The 15,989-nt window shown below is 38.6% G+C and overlaps 1 protein-coding gene across 1 annotated transcript; it reads left to right on the plus strand.

The window, feature by feature from the left end:
* The first annotated feature begins 408 nt into the window (after positions 1 to 408).
* On the plus strand, positions 409 to 15,877 carry LOC105388830 (NADPH oxidase 4). Its single transcript, XM_048623742.1, has 12 exons — positions 409 to 646; positions 5,281 to 5,376; positions 7,445 to 7,643; positions 10,277 to 10,374; positions 10,751 to 10,932; positions 11,957 to 12,071; positions 12,719 to 12,814; positions 13,676 to 13,816; positions 14,177 to 14,283; positions 14,535 to 14,657; positions 14,962 to 15,447; positions 15,567 to 15,877. Exons 1-12 carry the CDS (start codon positions 593 to 595, stop codon positions 15,688 to 15,690), a joined length of 1,821 nt encoding a protein of 606 aa, XP_048479699.1. The 5' UTR covers positions 409 to 592; the 3' UTR covers positions 15,691 to 15,877.
* The last annotated feature ends 112 nt before the right edge of the window (positions 15,878 to 15,989 follow it).

The following is a 15,989-nucleotide window of genomic DNA, read 5'->3' on the forward strand; positions in this document are numbered from 1 at the left end:
CTAGGATGATCATATGTTTATAAATATAAGTTAACATCTTGTAAGTCTTGTAACGTTACGTCTCTCCCAAAAAAAGGATCGCAAACGAGATCGAGGACACGTGGCCCCATCGCATAATACGTACGCCTAGCTACCTACCTAGTGAGACACATGTAAAATACTGGTTTTCCATGCATTCTGCAAGATAGTATCACCATGCGACTGCTTCTTGTGTACCTACACTGTATGAACTTCGTGAATGGATAGCATGGGAAGCCGAGTTGATGACCTATAGGCTATAGGCGAGATGTTGTATGCAATCTCAGAGCATCACTAGGGACAGGATTCAGTTCACACTGAGCTTCGGCCCGACACGATTCGTGCCGCCGTGCTCTGCCCGTCTCGCGGCATACCGGAGCGGCCTGCGGCATAGTTATTTATTGTACGGAAATATCTTACGCATTTTTTAAAATAAAATTAACTATAAGCATAAATCCTGTAAATAAACTTAACTTCTGGATGGTTGCAGTAATAAATGTCACGAATATATTTCTTTTAAAACTACAGCAGTTTTGTAAAATTGGAAAAGAATAGTTGTGATAAATAACTTAAAATGAAAACTGTTGTAATTAATCTGTTGTATTTTATCAAAGGGCGAGCTTTTCAGGTGAGCATTTTCTTTTAAGCATATTTACCTAATAACTTGTTTAAAAGTGCTTTAAAATATTCTCACGTGTTAACAACTTTTTATTATAAACAAGAGTTGCGGTTGGAGACAAAATACTAAGAAAAGTTGGATGACGTCAACCGTCTTCAGAAATGTTGAATATGCAAACCCTTTTCAAAATGACTATTATAAGCGTGTTATTTTAATACAATTTCGTTCCACTATTATAGTTTATTAAATTTTAATATTGTAGGGATTACTTAGTTATCCCGGAAAGGATATTTAGTTATTTATAAAAACTTACTCATTTTAATGAGTCACGTAATTTCTCAAAGTGCATGTGTTTGATTTTAACCATATTAAGTACTTACAACGTTTTTCATTAATTTAACGATCGTCATTAGTCGTATTCATGCCATTTCAACGTTACCAAAATTATATTAAATTTGCAAATAATTTCATAAATGTGTCTTAGGTACATGTAAACTGTACAGCAAAAGATATTTCAATAGAATCAAATAATATTTTATCGATAAGTACAGACAATTCGTAGATATTAGGATATAAACAAATCTGTATAGGCTAATTATTTTTTCATCACCCTTCAGTAGATCATAAAATTAAAGTGTTTGTACTCCATCAATAGGTAGGTAAGTAGGTACTTACTACATTTTATTTGATGAATTTTAGACCGGTAGCTTTAGTATACCTTGTTACCTCGATCTAGATAGGTAGGATTATGATTTATGACATTATCGTGCAGTGAACTTGAAAGGGTTAAAATATACCTAGCAGACAAACATAGTAGTGTATAATCAGTATAATGATTGATTAGTTGATAACCTGCTACCAAACTGGGATCAGGTTATGGGAAAAAATACCTAAGTACGTATCTACATATAAATATCTTTAAGTTAAATATTTGAGGTTAGTTAAAACATTGAACTGGTTTCAAGAGAGCAAGAGTTTCAGAAAATAAGTTACATTTTCAAGATTTTCACGCCAAATTTCAGAATTACAAATTTATATTGGATCCAAATTCAATTTAATGTTGAGGTATTAGAACAGCACGCGATATGTCCCTTTATGTAATACAGGGTGCTAGGACTACTGATATCTAGGACATATATTCAATATCCTAGGTCATTAACCCAGTGCGGGCCAGCGTATGGCACGAAACGCCATGATTCACCGGTCATAATCGCGATTCGTGTCACATATATTTTCAGAATTGAATTCATATTTTACGAAACTGTTCTACGGTGAATGCATTCGTATTCCAGGAAAATGGGAAATTGATACTTTTTTATTTCGTTGTTATCTAAACGTAGTTGCGCTCTGCATTTTTACGCTGAAGTCGGCTGTAAATTAAGATTCGATATCGTTAATGATTTGGTGTAAATTAGGTACTTAATACTATCAGGAGGACCAAAAGGAAACATCTAGATAATATGATCTTACGCAATATGGAGCTACTCATTCGATCCAACGAAACTAGAAAATTCTACCAAGAAGTAACGACTACTAAGAAGGGTTACCAACCGACCACCCAGTTCTTGGAAGACGAAAGTGGAAACTTGGTGATGGACTCAGGGACAATAAAAGAGACTTGGAGAAAATACTTCGAAAACCTACTCAACTGTCCAGAACCGAATGTCGCAATCCGGAACCATGAAGTCGTCAATAGCGAAGACATACCTACACCGAGCTTTGAAGAAGTAAGACAGGCAATAATGAGGCTTAAAAACAACAAAGCCCCAGGTGTTGATGATGTCCCCGGGGAACTCTGGAAGTACGGAGGAGGTGCTGTACAATCCCGCATCTATGAGCTCGTCATCAACATCTGGAATAAAGAGCAACAACCGGAGGAGTTCAATGTCGGCGTTTTATGCCCAATACATAAGAAAGGAAGCAGGAAGAAATGCAACAACTATCGCGGCATCAAAACTGCCTACAAAATACTGTCGTATGTATTGTTAAAAAGGTTGGAACTGTACGCTGAAGGAATATTAGGAGACTACCAGTGTGGGTTCCGGCAAAATCGCAGCACAACTGACCAACTTTTTCTCTTAAAACAACTCATGGAGAAAAGGTGGGAGTACGCAAAAGATATTCACTCGCTTTTCGTAGATTTCACCAAGGCATACGACAGTATTGATAAAAAGGCATTGTACACCATCCTTAGGAATTATGGAATTCCTGAGAAACTAGTCCAAATGATCGAAGTGGCTACGAGAAAGAGCAAGATGCGGGTGAAAGTGGGCAACGAACTGACGGACGAGTTCGAGGTAATTACTGGGCTGAAACAAGGAGATGCGCTGTCACCCGTGCTGTTCAACCTAGTACTCGAACATACCATCCAAAGAGTACTGGCGCTAGATGTGGGCATCCCACTAGGAGGACAGCACAAGGTAATTGGCTACGCTGATGACCTTGCCCTAATCGGTCAGACTGAGGAAGAGGTGGTAAAGATGGCACAAGTCCTTGAAGAGGAGGCGACCAAAGTGGGGCTTAGAATAAGCCAGGAGAAGACAGAGTATCTCCACATGACAAGACGCAACGACCCAAACAACCCAAGAAAAGACCTCCAAGTAGGAAACACGACCTACAAGGGTATCGCAAGGTTTAAGTACCTAGGGTGTACAATAACGGATGCCAATACCCGAGAAGGAGAGATCGAGGTTAGGGTCCAAAATGCGCTGAGATGCTCGGCTGCCCTCCACAAAGTACTCACGTCCAAACTTCTATCAAGAACTACAAAACTGCGCATCTATAAAACAGTCGTAAGGCCAATCCTTATGTACGGGTGCGAAGTTTGGACGTTGACTCAAAGTGAACAGAATAAACTCCTGGTCACAGAGCGTAAAATCTTACGTAAGCTCTTTGGCCCCACGAAACGCGATGATGGCACCTGGAGGATCCGTAGAAATGCTGAACTCGAAAACCTAATGGCCGAGCCCAACATAATTGGAGAGACTAAAGCTGCAAGACTCCGCTGGCTCGGGCACGTAGAAAGAATGGGAGAGGATCGGGCGGCTAGGATGGCATACGAAGCGCGACCCGTTGGGCGTAGGCCAGTCGGTCGCCCCAAGTATCGCTGGAGAGATGAGGTGGAGAAGGATCTGCGCGAGCTCAAAGCGGACAACTGGCGAGAACTTGCGCAGGACAGAGAGAAGTGGCGTCTTTTGGTAGCGGAGGCCAAGATCCACTTCGGGTCAACGAGCCATCGAGAGTGAGTGAGAGTGAGGTACTTAATCAGCTTGATAAAATTGTTTGGAATCAAGAGTTTTTATTTTTTGTGAGCATGTCATTAACAGCCTGTATTACCTTCCTAATACATTTATATCTGTTTTGTTTATAGATATTATAATATCGTCACCTAAGCTAATGTATTTATATATATATATATATATATAATAGGTAATAATAATTCTACTGACTCTGAATAGTCGAATAGACACTGAAAACGCATGGGATCGAATGCGTCGTTCAGCTTATCACGGGCTGTCTCGTCACACAAAGATCCAGCGATACCGCGGTCTAGCCTAGTAATTAATGCGGGGATACACCTATCCACACTACAGGAGGGTACTCTATATTGACGAAAAACGAACGAACGAGTCTATCGAGTATTCGGCACGTTTAATACAACGAGATAGAGTCGTGGCTCGCGCAGCAGCTCTCCGTTTCTCCTTTTTTTCGTTAGATAGAGTGACCCACCAGCATAGACTACGCGTCTATGGTTCTATAGAGGCGCCGCATTCAGCTGTTCAATGGAACTAGACTTTAACATGCTCTATCAAAGGATACAGTGAATGTGGACGGCGCTCACCGATGGTTTACGCCTTGGGACTCTCGGTTGGACTTTATCATTAAAATTATAAGTAAATAAAAAGTTGTATAGGTTGAAAGTACTTTCTACACCGTTGTAACCCCACCCCACCCCACCTTTAAAAATCGTATTTTGATATGAGGTCATGATTTTGGCCGATTTTGGCGGTAGGCTAACGTAACGTTTTTACCTACGTGCGCACAGTAGACAAGTGCATTTAAAAAAGAAGTACCTACCTAGTCCACTCCTAGAATCCTATTGAGTCTTGGTCCTGTTTAGTGCTAGTGAATGCATCAGGGTAGACGCATCCGACGGGTGACGTGCGTGAGGGAGAGGAAATCTGCATGGTGCGATCTGTTGGTTTTCGCCCCATACTGGCTCCAGCGATGCTTACTCGTAATGGAATCTTTAGTCTTAGGTAGAGGGTAGAGTCATAGCTATAAAAACGGTAAAAAACTGTAGGTAAGTGTATTATAGTCAGTAACTATAAATAATGTCAGAAATGAAAATTAAAATTTATTTTGACAATGTGCAAAGTTGTATGTTACACTTCAACTTCGGCTATGCTATATATATCTTAGGGCTGATTTTTCAATGGTCAGATAAAAGTTATCTGAGGAATAATGCTCATGCTGTCGCGTCAGAATGTTTGTATTCGACAGTGACAGGAACAATTTTATTCCTCAGATATCATTAATCTGACTATTGAAAAATCAGCCCTTAGTCGAGTATGTACCCTTTTTCCACCCTAAGATTTCGGAACTTAATAATGTTAAAGGTACCATATTTTTTATTGTTTCAGATGCTATGGATCTCATTGGTAGTTTACTCATTTTATGATACCTTTATTTATTACCAAGACGCACCACAATTTTATCATCTGAGAAAAATGCTTGGGGTGAGTGTTCTTTGTATTGATATACGAATACACAAGGTACCTACCGAAAACTTATATATAACATTTTCTTCATTTTATAATTTCCATTGCAACCACTCTACGATACAATCACTATTCGCGACATACTAAATTCATCATCGTATGTGGCTGTAACTAGGTAACTGAAATGTATGAAATTCAGCTGCCTTCTCTACTTGAACATTGAAGTAAATGTAAAGAATATCGATTGAATCCATAAGGAGGGCAGTAACGCAGTAACTTTATATAAAACCACCCTGTATAAGTAGAGATATCCACCATCCTTGATGCATCATTTTTTATTCAATCGTTTCATATTGTAAGGCTTGATGGTTAGATATGTAGGAAGTCATTGACATGGGTCATTATACTGGATCTAACTATACACGTACCTACAGGATGTCCCACCCTAAAGTTAAAACTTGCCACTTTACTTTATAATTTAAACATAAAAACCGGCCAAGTGCGAGTCGGGCTCGCGCACAAAGGGTTCCGTAGCAGCAAATATAACTTAACCAAAATTACAGTTAAATCAACCTATCTCAAAAACTATAAGAGATACTTTGATCAAACCAAAAATCGTTGAAAGAGTTAATTAGCATGCATCACCTCTATTTTTTTTAGAATTTTATACCCCGTAGTTATAAAAATAGAGGGGGGGGGGACATACTTTTTACGACTTTGAGAGCTGATATCTCAAAAACCGTTCACTTTAAGAAAAATGTTTTTTAGAAAACTTTATATCATTTTAAAAGACCTTTCTATTGATACCCCACACGGGTATGTACATCGAAAAAAATATTTCATCCCTCAGTTACATGTATGGGGGGCCCCACCCCCAATTCTTTTTTTTACTATTTAGTGTCATATTTTTGTAGCGGTTCATACAACACATATTCCCATCAAATTTCATCACTGTAGTACTTATAGTTTCCGAGTAAATCGGCTGTGACAGACGGACAGACGGACAGACGGACAGACGGACATGACGAAACTATAAGGGTTCCGTTTTTGCCATTTTGGCTACGGAACCCTAAAAATCGAGATTATTAACCGTTTTTCCTTAGAAACTTGCTTGTCGTTAGACTAGTAATTCATTAATAACCACCATAATTATGATGATCAATAATAATTTTAACTCCCTGTATATCTACTTTATTTACTTACTTACCATTTGTTTTACAGCCTTTGTAACGATAATTCTATAAGTAGTAAAAGCCGAACTTGTTTTACTTACATGTTAATTCGGTATGTTAAGTAAAAAAATTTGATGCTAATTCCAAAACCGTTTCGAGATATCTTCTTAGGGGCCGTCCATTAATCACGTGAGGCTCAAAGGGGGGGGGGAGGGGGTACTGAAAACCTCACGAAACATCACGAGGGGGGAGGGGGGGTTCTAGTTAGACATCACGTGTATTAATTTTTTGTCAAAAATTAGGTATTTCTGAAACGATATTTTGGACGGCGCAAAAATTTTAACGATTTGTAGTATGACCTATATTTTTTCTAGTCAAAAATTGCCTTTACATAGACTTCCAAAAAAATACACGTGATCCAGAGGGGGGGAGGGGGGGTTGGTCCCAAACCTCACCAAATATCACCAGGGGGGAGGGGGGGGTCAAAAAATGAGAAAAACGACCTCACGCGATTAATGGACGGCCCCTTAATAAGTGTCTCATTCTTAAAAATATAAAATATTCAAGGATTCCGATTATTTTATCAAAAATGAAAATATAATTTGTCCTTCAAGACGCTGCGCAAGGTTAAAGTTTCAACCAAAGATAATAAAAATGTTCAATTGTTAAATGTCACTTCTGTCAATCTAAAGTGTAAATATTCACAGAGTTACGATCTTGATGACGTCAGCGGCTGCATGGTAGCGAATGACGTCATAAAATCGTCGAAGAGCCGATCTTTAATTATTTTTTATTAAATTAACGAGAGCAGTAAAATAAAAAATATTCAAATTAGTGTCTCAAATTCCAACATACTTCAATTTAAAATTATAAAAACAATCACCATAAAATTACTTAACATACCGAATTTCCAGACAGGGTTATACATCTCGCGAGGCACTGCCTCAGTGCTGAACATCAGCTGCGCGCTGGTCCTGCTGCCTCTCTGCAAGAGGCTCAACAAGCTGCTCTATAGAATGCTGTCCAAGATCTGGCCAGGGCTATTCTTCTTCTGGCTAGAGCGGGCTAAAAGCTTCCATATGACTGTTGCGATCACGCTAGTCCTGTTTGCCGGTAAGGTTCTAATTTATTTTATTATATTTTTATTTATAGTAAAACTTACAGCTAATTTGTTTTAATACTTACATAAGAATTTTGAAATAGTGATAGATAGCCAATTACAAGTTTTCACTTATATGTTTCAGACAAGTAAACAGATAATTGCTCTAGTTCAGTGTTTTTCAACCTTTTTCATGACGCGACCCCCCTGGAATAAAAAAATATTTCGCGACCCCCTTGACCCTTTCGGTTTTATATCATGTATGTATGTGTATGTTACACTGTTACAGTATTCACAATATTCATTCCATACGACGTATTTATGGTCTCCATGATTAGGATTCGAAGTAGTACGCATACTTATCGGATTTAAAAACACATTATTTTACAATTACACACATCGGATACGTGTGGCCATGTACAATTGTACATAGGTACGTACGACTAATCCCAATGCGACCCGGAATTTCTTTTTTGAAATTTTTCTTTCCGACTTTTTTGAGCTTTTAAATATCTTGAATAAAAGTTTTCAAGGGTGAAATGAAAATAACAAGACAAAATACCTGGCTTTACAAAAAAAAATATACTTGTGGTCGTCGTCTTTGATCCAGGCAGGAAGGCCTCCCACGCTGCGTTTGCCTATTCGTGGTCTATACTCAAGAAATCGTTTACCCAATGGTTATCGGTTCTTCGGCAGATATGACCAGCACATTACCACTTCAGCTTGCATATTTTGACAGCGATTTCGGTAACCTTAGTCCTCTGACGGATAACTTCATTTCTGATACGATCCATCAGAGAAACCCCAAGCATAGCTCTCTCCATATCACGCTGAGCGACTTTAAATCGGTGGACTAGTCCTACCGTCAGTGCCCACGTCTCTGCACCATACGTCATCACTGGCAGGACGCACTGGTTGAGATCTTTAGTCTTCAGGCTTTCAGGGATGGCCTAGAAGAATATGTGCTGATAAAGTTTTCTGAATGAAACCCAACCCAGTTGGATGTGCCTTGCAGCCTCCTTGTCGAAGTTGCTTCTGCCTAGCCGAATAGTCTGCCCGAGGTAGACATATTCTTGCACAACTTCGATTGTTGTCTCACCAACAGAGAGGTGTGACATGTACTCGCCATTTATACATATGCCATGTCCAGCGGCATCGGGACTCCTCAACTCCTCGATATAGCGCCAGTCGATTTGAAATCTCTGCAACGCTTCCAAAATTGCCCATGTCTCGATGGAGTCGAATGCGTTTTCATAGTCCACAAAGGCAAGATACAGAGGTTGATTATACACTTCGGTCTTCTGTGTTACCTTACGGTGTGGATGTGGTCTATTGTACTAAAACAGATCCACGATGAGATAATTTAATTAATAAAAAAACAAGCTCAGCCTTCGCATTTAAAAAAATAAGTAAAAGTATTTTTAAAGTAAGAGTCTTTCTTAATAAATTAATACTGTAATTGTCTTTTATTGTTTTTTTACTAAAGTTCCCAGTTTTTTCGCCCTTTGGCGACCCCCCTACAGAAGCTTCGCGACCCCCCAGGGGGTCGCGACCCACAGGTTGAAAAACACTGCTCTAGTTAAACAGTTCATGGCCACAAATTAATTAGGAATGATTACTTATTCCTAATTAATTTGTTACCACTGTTTAATTTTATAATATTAAACCGTAAGTTAATGACTGAGCGAGTTGTGCCCAGTCTTTCACTTGAGGTTTAGTGTTGATGTATAAATACGGTACGAAGCTAAGCCAAATCTTTAAGCCTTATAGATAATCAGATTGGTTCAGACAAATTTCCTGTTTAGCGACAAACATGATGCATTATTATGCGTTTTAGATAGATCTCATTTGTTAAAATACCCTTGCCATTGAACGAATCAAGGGCATGGCCACTGAAGCGAATTGTAATAGGTAGGGACGCACATGGAAACACAAAGTACTCACGTACATACAAACCTAACAATAGTTATTTTCAGACAAGAGCTACTGAAGTTTCAGAAGCATTTATGTTTGAATCCTTGGTTTAGCTTTAATGCGTAGTCTAAACAACATAAATAACAAATGGGGATTTGAGTTTCACAAAAATTTAAGGTTAAAATAGGTAAACCTTGTCTTATTTACATCGACATAGATAATAAACATTATAAAGAAAATGATAGCTCACAGTAAAGGCATATTATTATCGGGTTGTTAGGTGTGGCAGTAGTTACACGAAAACCCTCGTATTAATTTGACAAAGTGCATGTAGTTATTGCACCGTTGGCACTTTCGCAGTCATTACTGCTTGGCAAAGGGCTATAGGCGCCTAAAAGGGCTTCTACCTCCATTAAGTCATTGAGACGGGGCTAATAACAGGGCATAAGTGCTTTAGCTGCTTAGACTTTTAAAGTCTAGTATAAGTATAGTTCTTGTAAAAAGCCCGCAGCTACGCTTTATGGATTTGCTCTTACTGTACCTATCCTAAATGAGACTTACAAAATGCCTTTCTTTTTTGTCGAGTCGAGCAGGGTACTTATAAAGTTACGCAAAATAATCAAAATATGTACTTAACTAACTAGTACCTCTATATTTACTTATATTCAATAACGATCTTTGAAGAGATGCGAGAATGTGCCTACTACTTACTAACGCGATTATCCTTTTTCAGTGATTCACTCCATTTCGCATTTTGCAAATATCTGCAACTTTTCAAGATATTACAATGACGAAATCAAGGATATTAATTTTGCTAATTATAAGAATGAGGTGAGTACTTGAGTTACTTAAGTAAGTATAATTATGTATAAGTACACAACACTCTTCCTAGATATTTTAAGTGTACGTTTATATTATAATATCACAAGAACTACTTGAATCATTCTTAGAAAAGCTCGATATAGGTATCATATCAATCAACCTATTTACGGACAGCTTATGAGAAATGCAATTTTACAGATTCAGTATAAGTACATTCCTAGTATTAGGTACTTTTTCGATTTTTAACAGCAGCAGCAGGCAAATGTGTTATTTTATTGGTTATTTGGAGTAGAGCTTATTTTTAGTTTTCGAATGATAAATGAAACATGTTCTTATTCATATTGATCCATTAATTGCCTACTAACACAGCAATTTACTTTTCCAGAACCCAATATCACTCCTTGTATCACAACCGGGGTTGACGGGAGTGGCCATGCTAATCATCACCAGCTTGATGGCCATGACGTCACTACGGACAGTCAGAAGGAAGTGCTACAATGCCTTCTGGTACACCCACCATCTGTATCTACCGTTTATGAAGCTGCTCATTGTACATCCTTTGAGGTGAGTCTGTTGGATGGCAGCTATACTTATACGAAGTTATAGCGATAGCGACTGCCTATGGCCTATGGCTTTTAATGATACACTACCAGTTTCACACCTGAAATAGTTAAGTTTAGCAGGATTATGTATTTACAGATTGGAATTCAGCGCTGCGATTAACTGATGTTGAGTGTAAAAGATGTATACATTTAAACTGTTAATGTTAACTGAACTATGCCAAAATGCAGTTAAAATATTCAGATCAATCTATTTTCATGATATAGAATAGGATTGGCTTAGTTTAGGATAGATAGGGTATTATTTTAAATCCCAAATGCTCAGCATAATGTTGCATATTAGTTTAGCATATTGTACAATATGAGGCTAGCATGCTAGGACTGCAGCAGGGTAGGATGATAATAACTTACCTTATACATAAATGTTGATTGATTGTTAAAGCAGGCCGGGTGATTACGTAAATTTTCATCATATTTTATTCGAATGATCTTCATGAAGGGAGGGCATGGTAGGGCCATCTTATTTAATGTTTGCTAGTGACTTGTGAGTCATTGCGTGACTCATTGAAGTGACCACATTTTGTAAGTCAAGGTTTGCAGCAAAAATTGGGAAGATTCAGTAGGTAAATTTATTTAATTTGACGGTGAATGTAACTTTTACAGTAAAGGAGTCTACACACCAAACCCGCCGACCCGCCGACACAGCCCGGCGGCTTGGTGTCGGCGACCCAAACCCGCCAACCCGCCAACATGTGTCATGGGGCTGTGTCGGTGAGTTAGTCGGCGGCAAGAAATCAGTACAACTTTTTTAGTTAGTGATTGCAGTGTGTACGAACGTGGAGTTTCGGCGGGCAACTGAGCGTGCGCGTACGCAAGTCGCCGGCCATGCCGCCGACTTGCACGCGCGGGTACGAGTCGCCGATATGATTCTTGAAACAAAGTCGCCGACACCAAGCCGCCGGGCTGTGTCGGCGGGTCGGCGGGTTTGGTGTGTAGACTCCTTTAGACTAACTATGTAACTTTTTTTTCAGTGGCGCACTGAAAGAGCAGGTTTTGAAAGTTGAAGACGGCATGATGGTGGGGTCTGGCTACATGAATCATGACAATGTGACCATCTCTACAGAATTTGTGCCGATACAATCTAAGGTAATAAATAACTGCCCTATTGTTTATATTATGATTAAGAATAAGTATTTTATTTTTTTGTCATTAGAAATGAAAGGTGAATAGCATACCGTATCCTAGTTTTGACACCAAAGCCCACATGTGTAAACAATGTAGGCAAACAAACTTGTATTGTTCTAACTATTCATTCTCATTTCATGTATTGGGCAAAACCCAAACACTTGTGTTGATGTAATGCGGACATCCATATATGTATATATATAGGTATCACACAATTAAAAATAAGTAGATAAATATACCTACCTAACTACTCGGAAGTCACGGTAAGTATGATAAAATTTAAATGAAAACCTGAAGGAATCTTTCTCTCCTTATCGTGGCCACGAGAAACTATCTACATGTCCAAAAGAAACGAACAACAATACTCTAGCCAGAACCTGGAGTAATTAAAATTACCCAACTATATTAGCTGATACGGAAATAGGTATGTTTATTCTACGTAGGAGGTTTAAATCATTCGATTTTTATCGACAGTTTGATTTTATTATAGGTAGGCAAATAGTTTTATTTCTTTAAATTACAGCCCTCTTCAGCTTCTCAAAACAAACAAAACTGATTTATTGATCATAACCATAACAATTTGAAATAGCTACAATAGTTTTTTTCAGACCTGGCTGTGGATGTCGGTGCCTCTGAGCTGCTTCTTCATTGATCTCATTTGGCGGACGCTATCGAGGAACCGGGCGAGGGTTCAGATATTGGAAGTAAGTACATTGTTAAACCAACAATAAACTTGTAATTGTACTCATAGCCTTTGAATGCTAAGTCAGAGTAATTTTTCGGTTTCGAACACTTTATTTATAAAGCCACCAAAAACACTTTAAACACTGTTCGATATCGTCGGCAGTAATTTCTTTAGCAAATTCAGAGCCGTAGGTCGATACATAGGTAATTAAAGTTTTTCAGTAATTTCAGTATGCAACTATCGGATAATAAATAATAACGACATAATCAATTAACAACGGCATGCCGTTAGTGGGTAGTTCATAGAGATAGGCCGATCAGTTCTAACCTCCTTTCAGAATACAGCACTACTGTAAGTAGTAACCCTTTTTGTATCCAACATGTATGGCTACCTACAGATAGTTATGCAGCGGCTAGCTTCCGTCACATCTGCATAATCGGTAATCCGCTTAAACTAAGCCCAGTTTTGAATTAATTTAATAACGTCCGACGACGCGGCCGTTTGTGGTCCATTACCGTGCAACCTATTTGCTAACTTGATGCAATTATTTTAATGGACGCTTCATAGGTAGATTTGATTTATGAATTTGAAATTAGCAGTTATTGGTACCTAAGTAGCGATTCTGAGGGCACATTTTCTCTCTTTGAATTTCTACTTTATGATTAAGTTTTGACTGAAAAGCAATTATTTTTTGTTTTCAGAATCGGCTTCTTTTTCGATTTTTAGCAATTTTAGATCTTGTATAGGGTCTAATAGGTAAATAGGGGGATGACAAGGTAAAATACTACTACTACTACTACATCTACTGCGGTTCTTATCGAATGAGATGACGGTGTCAGTAAAACAATCACATCAGCTTAGGTACATTTTATTCTTTCAGGTACATCACATGGCCGGCAGAACTATAGGGTTGCACCTCAGCTGCCCGAGCGGAGAGTTCAAGTGTCGCATCGGGCAATACGTGCTCCTGCAGTGTTTGGACATATCGCTCATCGAGTGGCATCCTTTTACCGTTGTAAAGGTGTGTACATGTATATATTTATATATACTTACCTACTTGTAGTGTAGCTCTATGTTTCAATCTTTACTGCAGACATTGCCACAGAATAATAACATTGCGGGCAAAATCCCATACAATCGCTGCCGCTGGCTCAAATTGTATTCTATTCTATTCTCGCGGTGTGATTTAACTACCTGCACCTGGCTCTCTCAAATGGTACCTTTGTGCATATCCTCAAGGTCTAAACTGCCCTCCTAAGCTTGGACTCTCCCACGACGCTTTCCTCACGGTATTTTCCTTCACCGTAACCGACCCATCAACCACCGGCACCGCTCCGAACTGAGCTACTTATTAATATCGATTACCATTGTTTTGTTTCAGTTACCAACGTCTAGTCAAAGGAATTTTATATTATGGATAAGAGTTACGGGAGATTGGACTGGAGCTTTAGAGAGGCTGTTGCTCGAGAAAGGACCAAAGAACTTGACGTAAGTATACCCACTCAGAAAATCACTACACACAAAAAATACTTGGTATGTTTAGTCTGATCTGACAGAATTTATTCTTAGCTTGTTGTTAACCGAGACTTCTAGTGCCTGCTAGTCGTAAAGTGGTGAAAGGATAAGCCATGGACGTTCAGATAATTTATCACTCGGTGACTGTGCGCCAGACGTATATAGGCTCGTTTTATGCACCCTAAAATGCAACTATTGACGTACCACAATAACGTTAATTCCAGTATGCTAGTGGACGGTCCCTACACGAGCGCCATGCAGGGCGTGAGTCGCAGCGGCGTCGCCGTCTGCGTGGCGGCGGGCGTCGGCGTCACGCCGTTTGTCGCTGTACTGCAGGATTTGTTGCTGTGAGTTTTTTTTAAGTATTTTGTTCCGTTATGTGAAGCTCCTATAAGTCTCTCTCTCTCGAGTGGAACGTTTGTACGTACATATCCCCCTAATTTCAGCTTAGCCAGCCTATCTCCCGTTTATTAAGTAGTTGACGCACGGATTTTATTACTTAAGAGTTTACTTCTGCCTGACAAGGCTCTGAAACACCTCTTCAGGTTGACGTATCCCGAACTAAATTCATAAAAGCTAATATCACCCTGAGTTTGCAACTTTTGAATATAACGATATACTTACTTACACTTTTTCTTTATTTGTTTTCAGATATCCACGAAACAGACTGCCAGGGAGGGTTCACCTGATTTGGATTGTCAGATATGAGCAGGAAATATCTTGGCTCGCAGATTTGGCCACCAGAACTATACAAGAGCTCAGGAACTCTAACAGACCTGATAGATTGCAAATAGAGCTTTATGTTACCAACTCCAACAAACCTGCAAGTTGCAAAAATGGCCCTCTCAGTGACATTATCAGTCATGTCGTAGCCATTAATGAGAATGGTTATCTTAGTCATAGTATTATAAGAAACGACAAAAATAGTTTAAGTACAGATGAGAAAATGCTGCTTCTAACTCCTCATCTTAAAAGGAGTGCCAGTCATAAGAATAAGGAAGAAAGTATTACTAGAGTTAATGATTGCATGGATAGCTTTAAAGTTGCTGACAAGTTCCCTCTACTTGGTTGTAGAGTAAAGAAAGGACGACCTCAATGGAATCGTCTATTTTCGTATTGGGCTCACATGTACCCTGGGTGAGTTTATGTGTTGTTCGTATTCTAACAGAAAGTATTTTATTACTAACGACCCCGTGTCGGTTCCTTGAAACCAAATGTTCCTTATGATTTTTATCAGCATTGTTTTTCTTTCACAGGGAACATTTAAGTCTGTACTGCTGTGGACCAAAGAAATTAGTTAAAGAATTAAGAAATAAATCTAATTATATAACAAAAACAACAAGTACAAGCATTACCTTTGTTAGTGAAGGATTCCCATGATGTAAGTGATATCTGGTGATAAATATTTAGTGATGTATTAAGTAAACCTAGATTTTGTAATATGAACCTGAATATTAAAAGTTTAAAACCATTTCAAGACCTTGATTTAAACCCTAACATTAATAAATCTAACTTTTCCAGTTAAACGCAAAGTTAATCGAATTTCAGCTCGCCGGTCTACAATTTTGAATTATTGTTCAATCAGGTAATTGTGGTGAAATTTAACTTCTCAGTAACTAAGTAGGTTTGTCCACTTATTGAATTAAAACTTTTAGTAAGTACTTAAGTATCTTTTGTTA

The sequence above is a fragment of the Plutella xylostella genome, chromosome 10 (assembly GCF_932276165.1).
Source record: "Plutella xylostella chromosome 10, ilPluXylo3.1, whole genome shotgun sequence".
Taxonomy (NCBI): Eukaryota; Metazoa; Arthropoda; class Insecta; order Lepidoptera; family Plutellidae; genus Plutella; species Plutella xylostella.

What these genes read in the sequence shown, in the direction of transcription:
- LOC105388830 (XM_048623742.1), top strand. Translation starts at nt 593, where the DNA reads ATGAAAACTGTTGTAATTAATCTGTTGTATTTTATCAAAGGGCGAGCT. An exon ending in ATCCTTTTACCGTTGTAAAG is followed by an intron (nt 13,817 to 14,176) that starts GTGTGTACATGT and finishes GTTTTGTTTCAG; the next exon opens with TTACCAACGTCTAGTCAAAG. An exon ending in GTACTGCAGGATTTGTTGCT is followed by an intron (nt 14,658 to 14,961) that starts GTGAGTTTTTTT and finishes ATTTGTTTTCAG; the next exon opens with ATATCCACGAAACAGACTGC.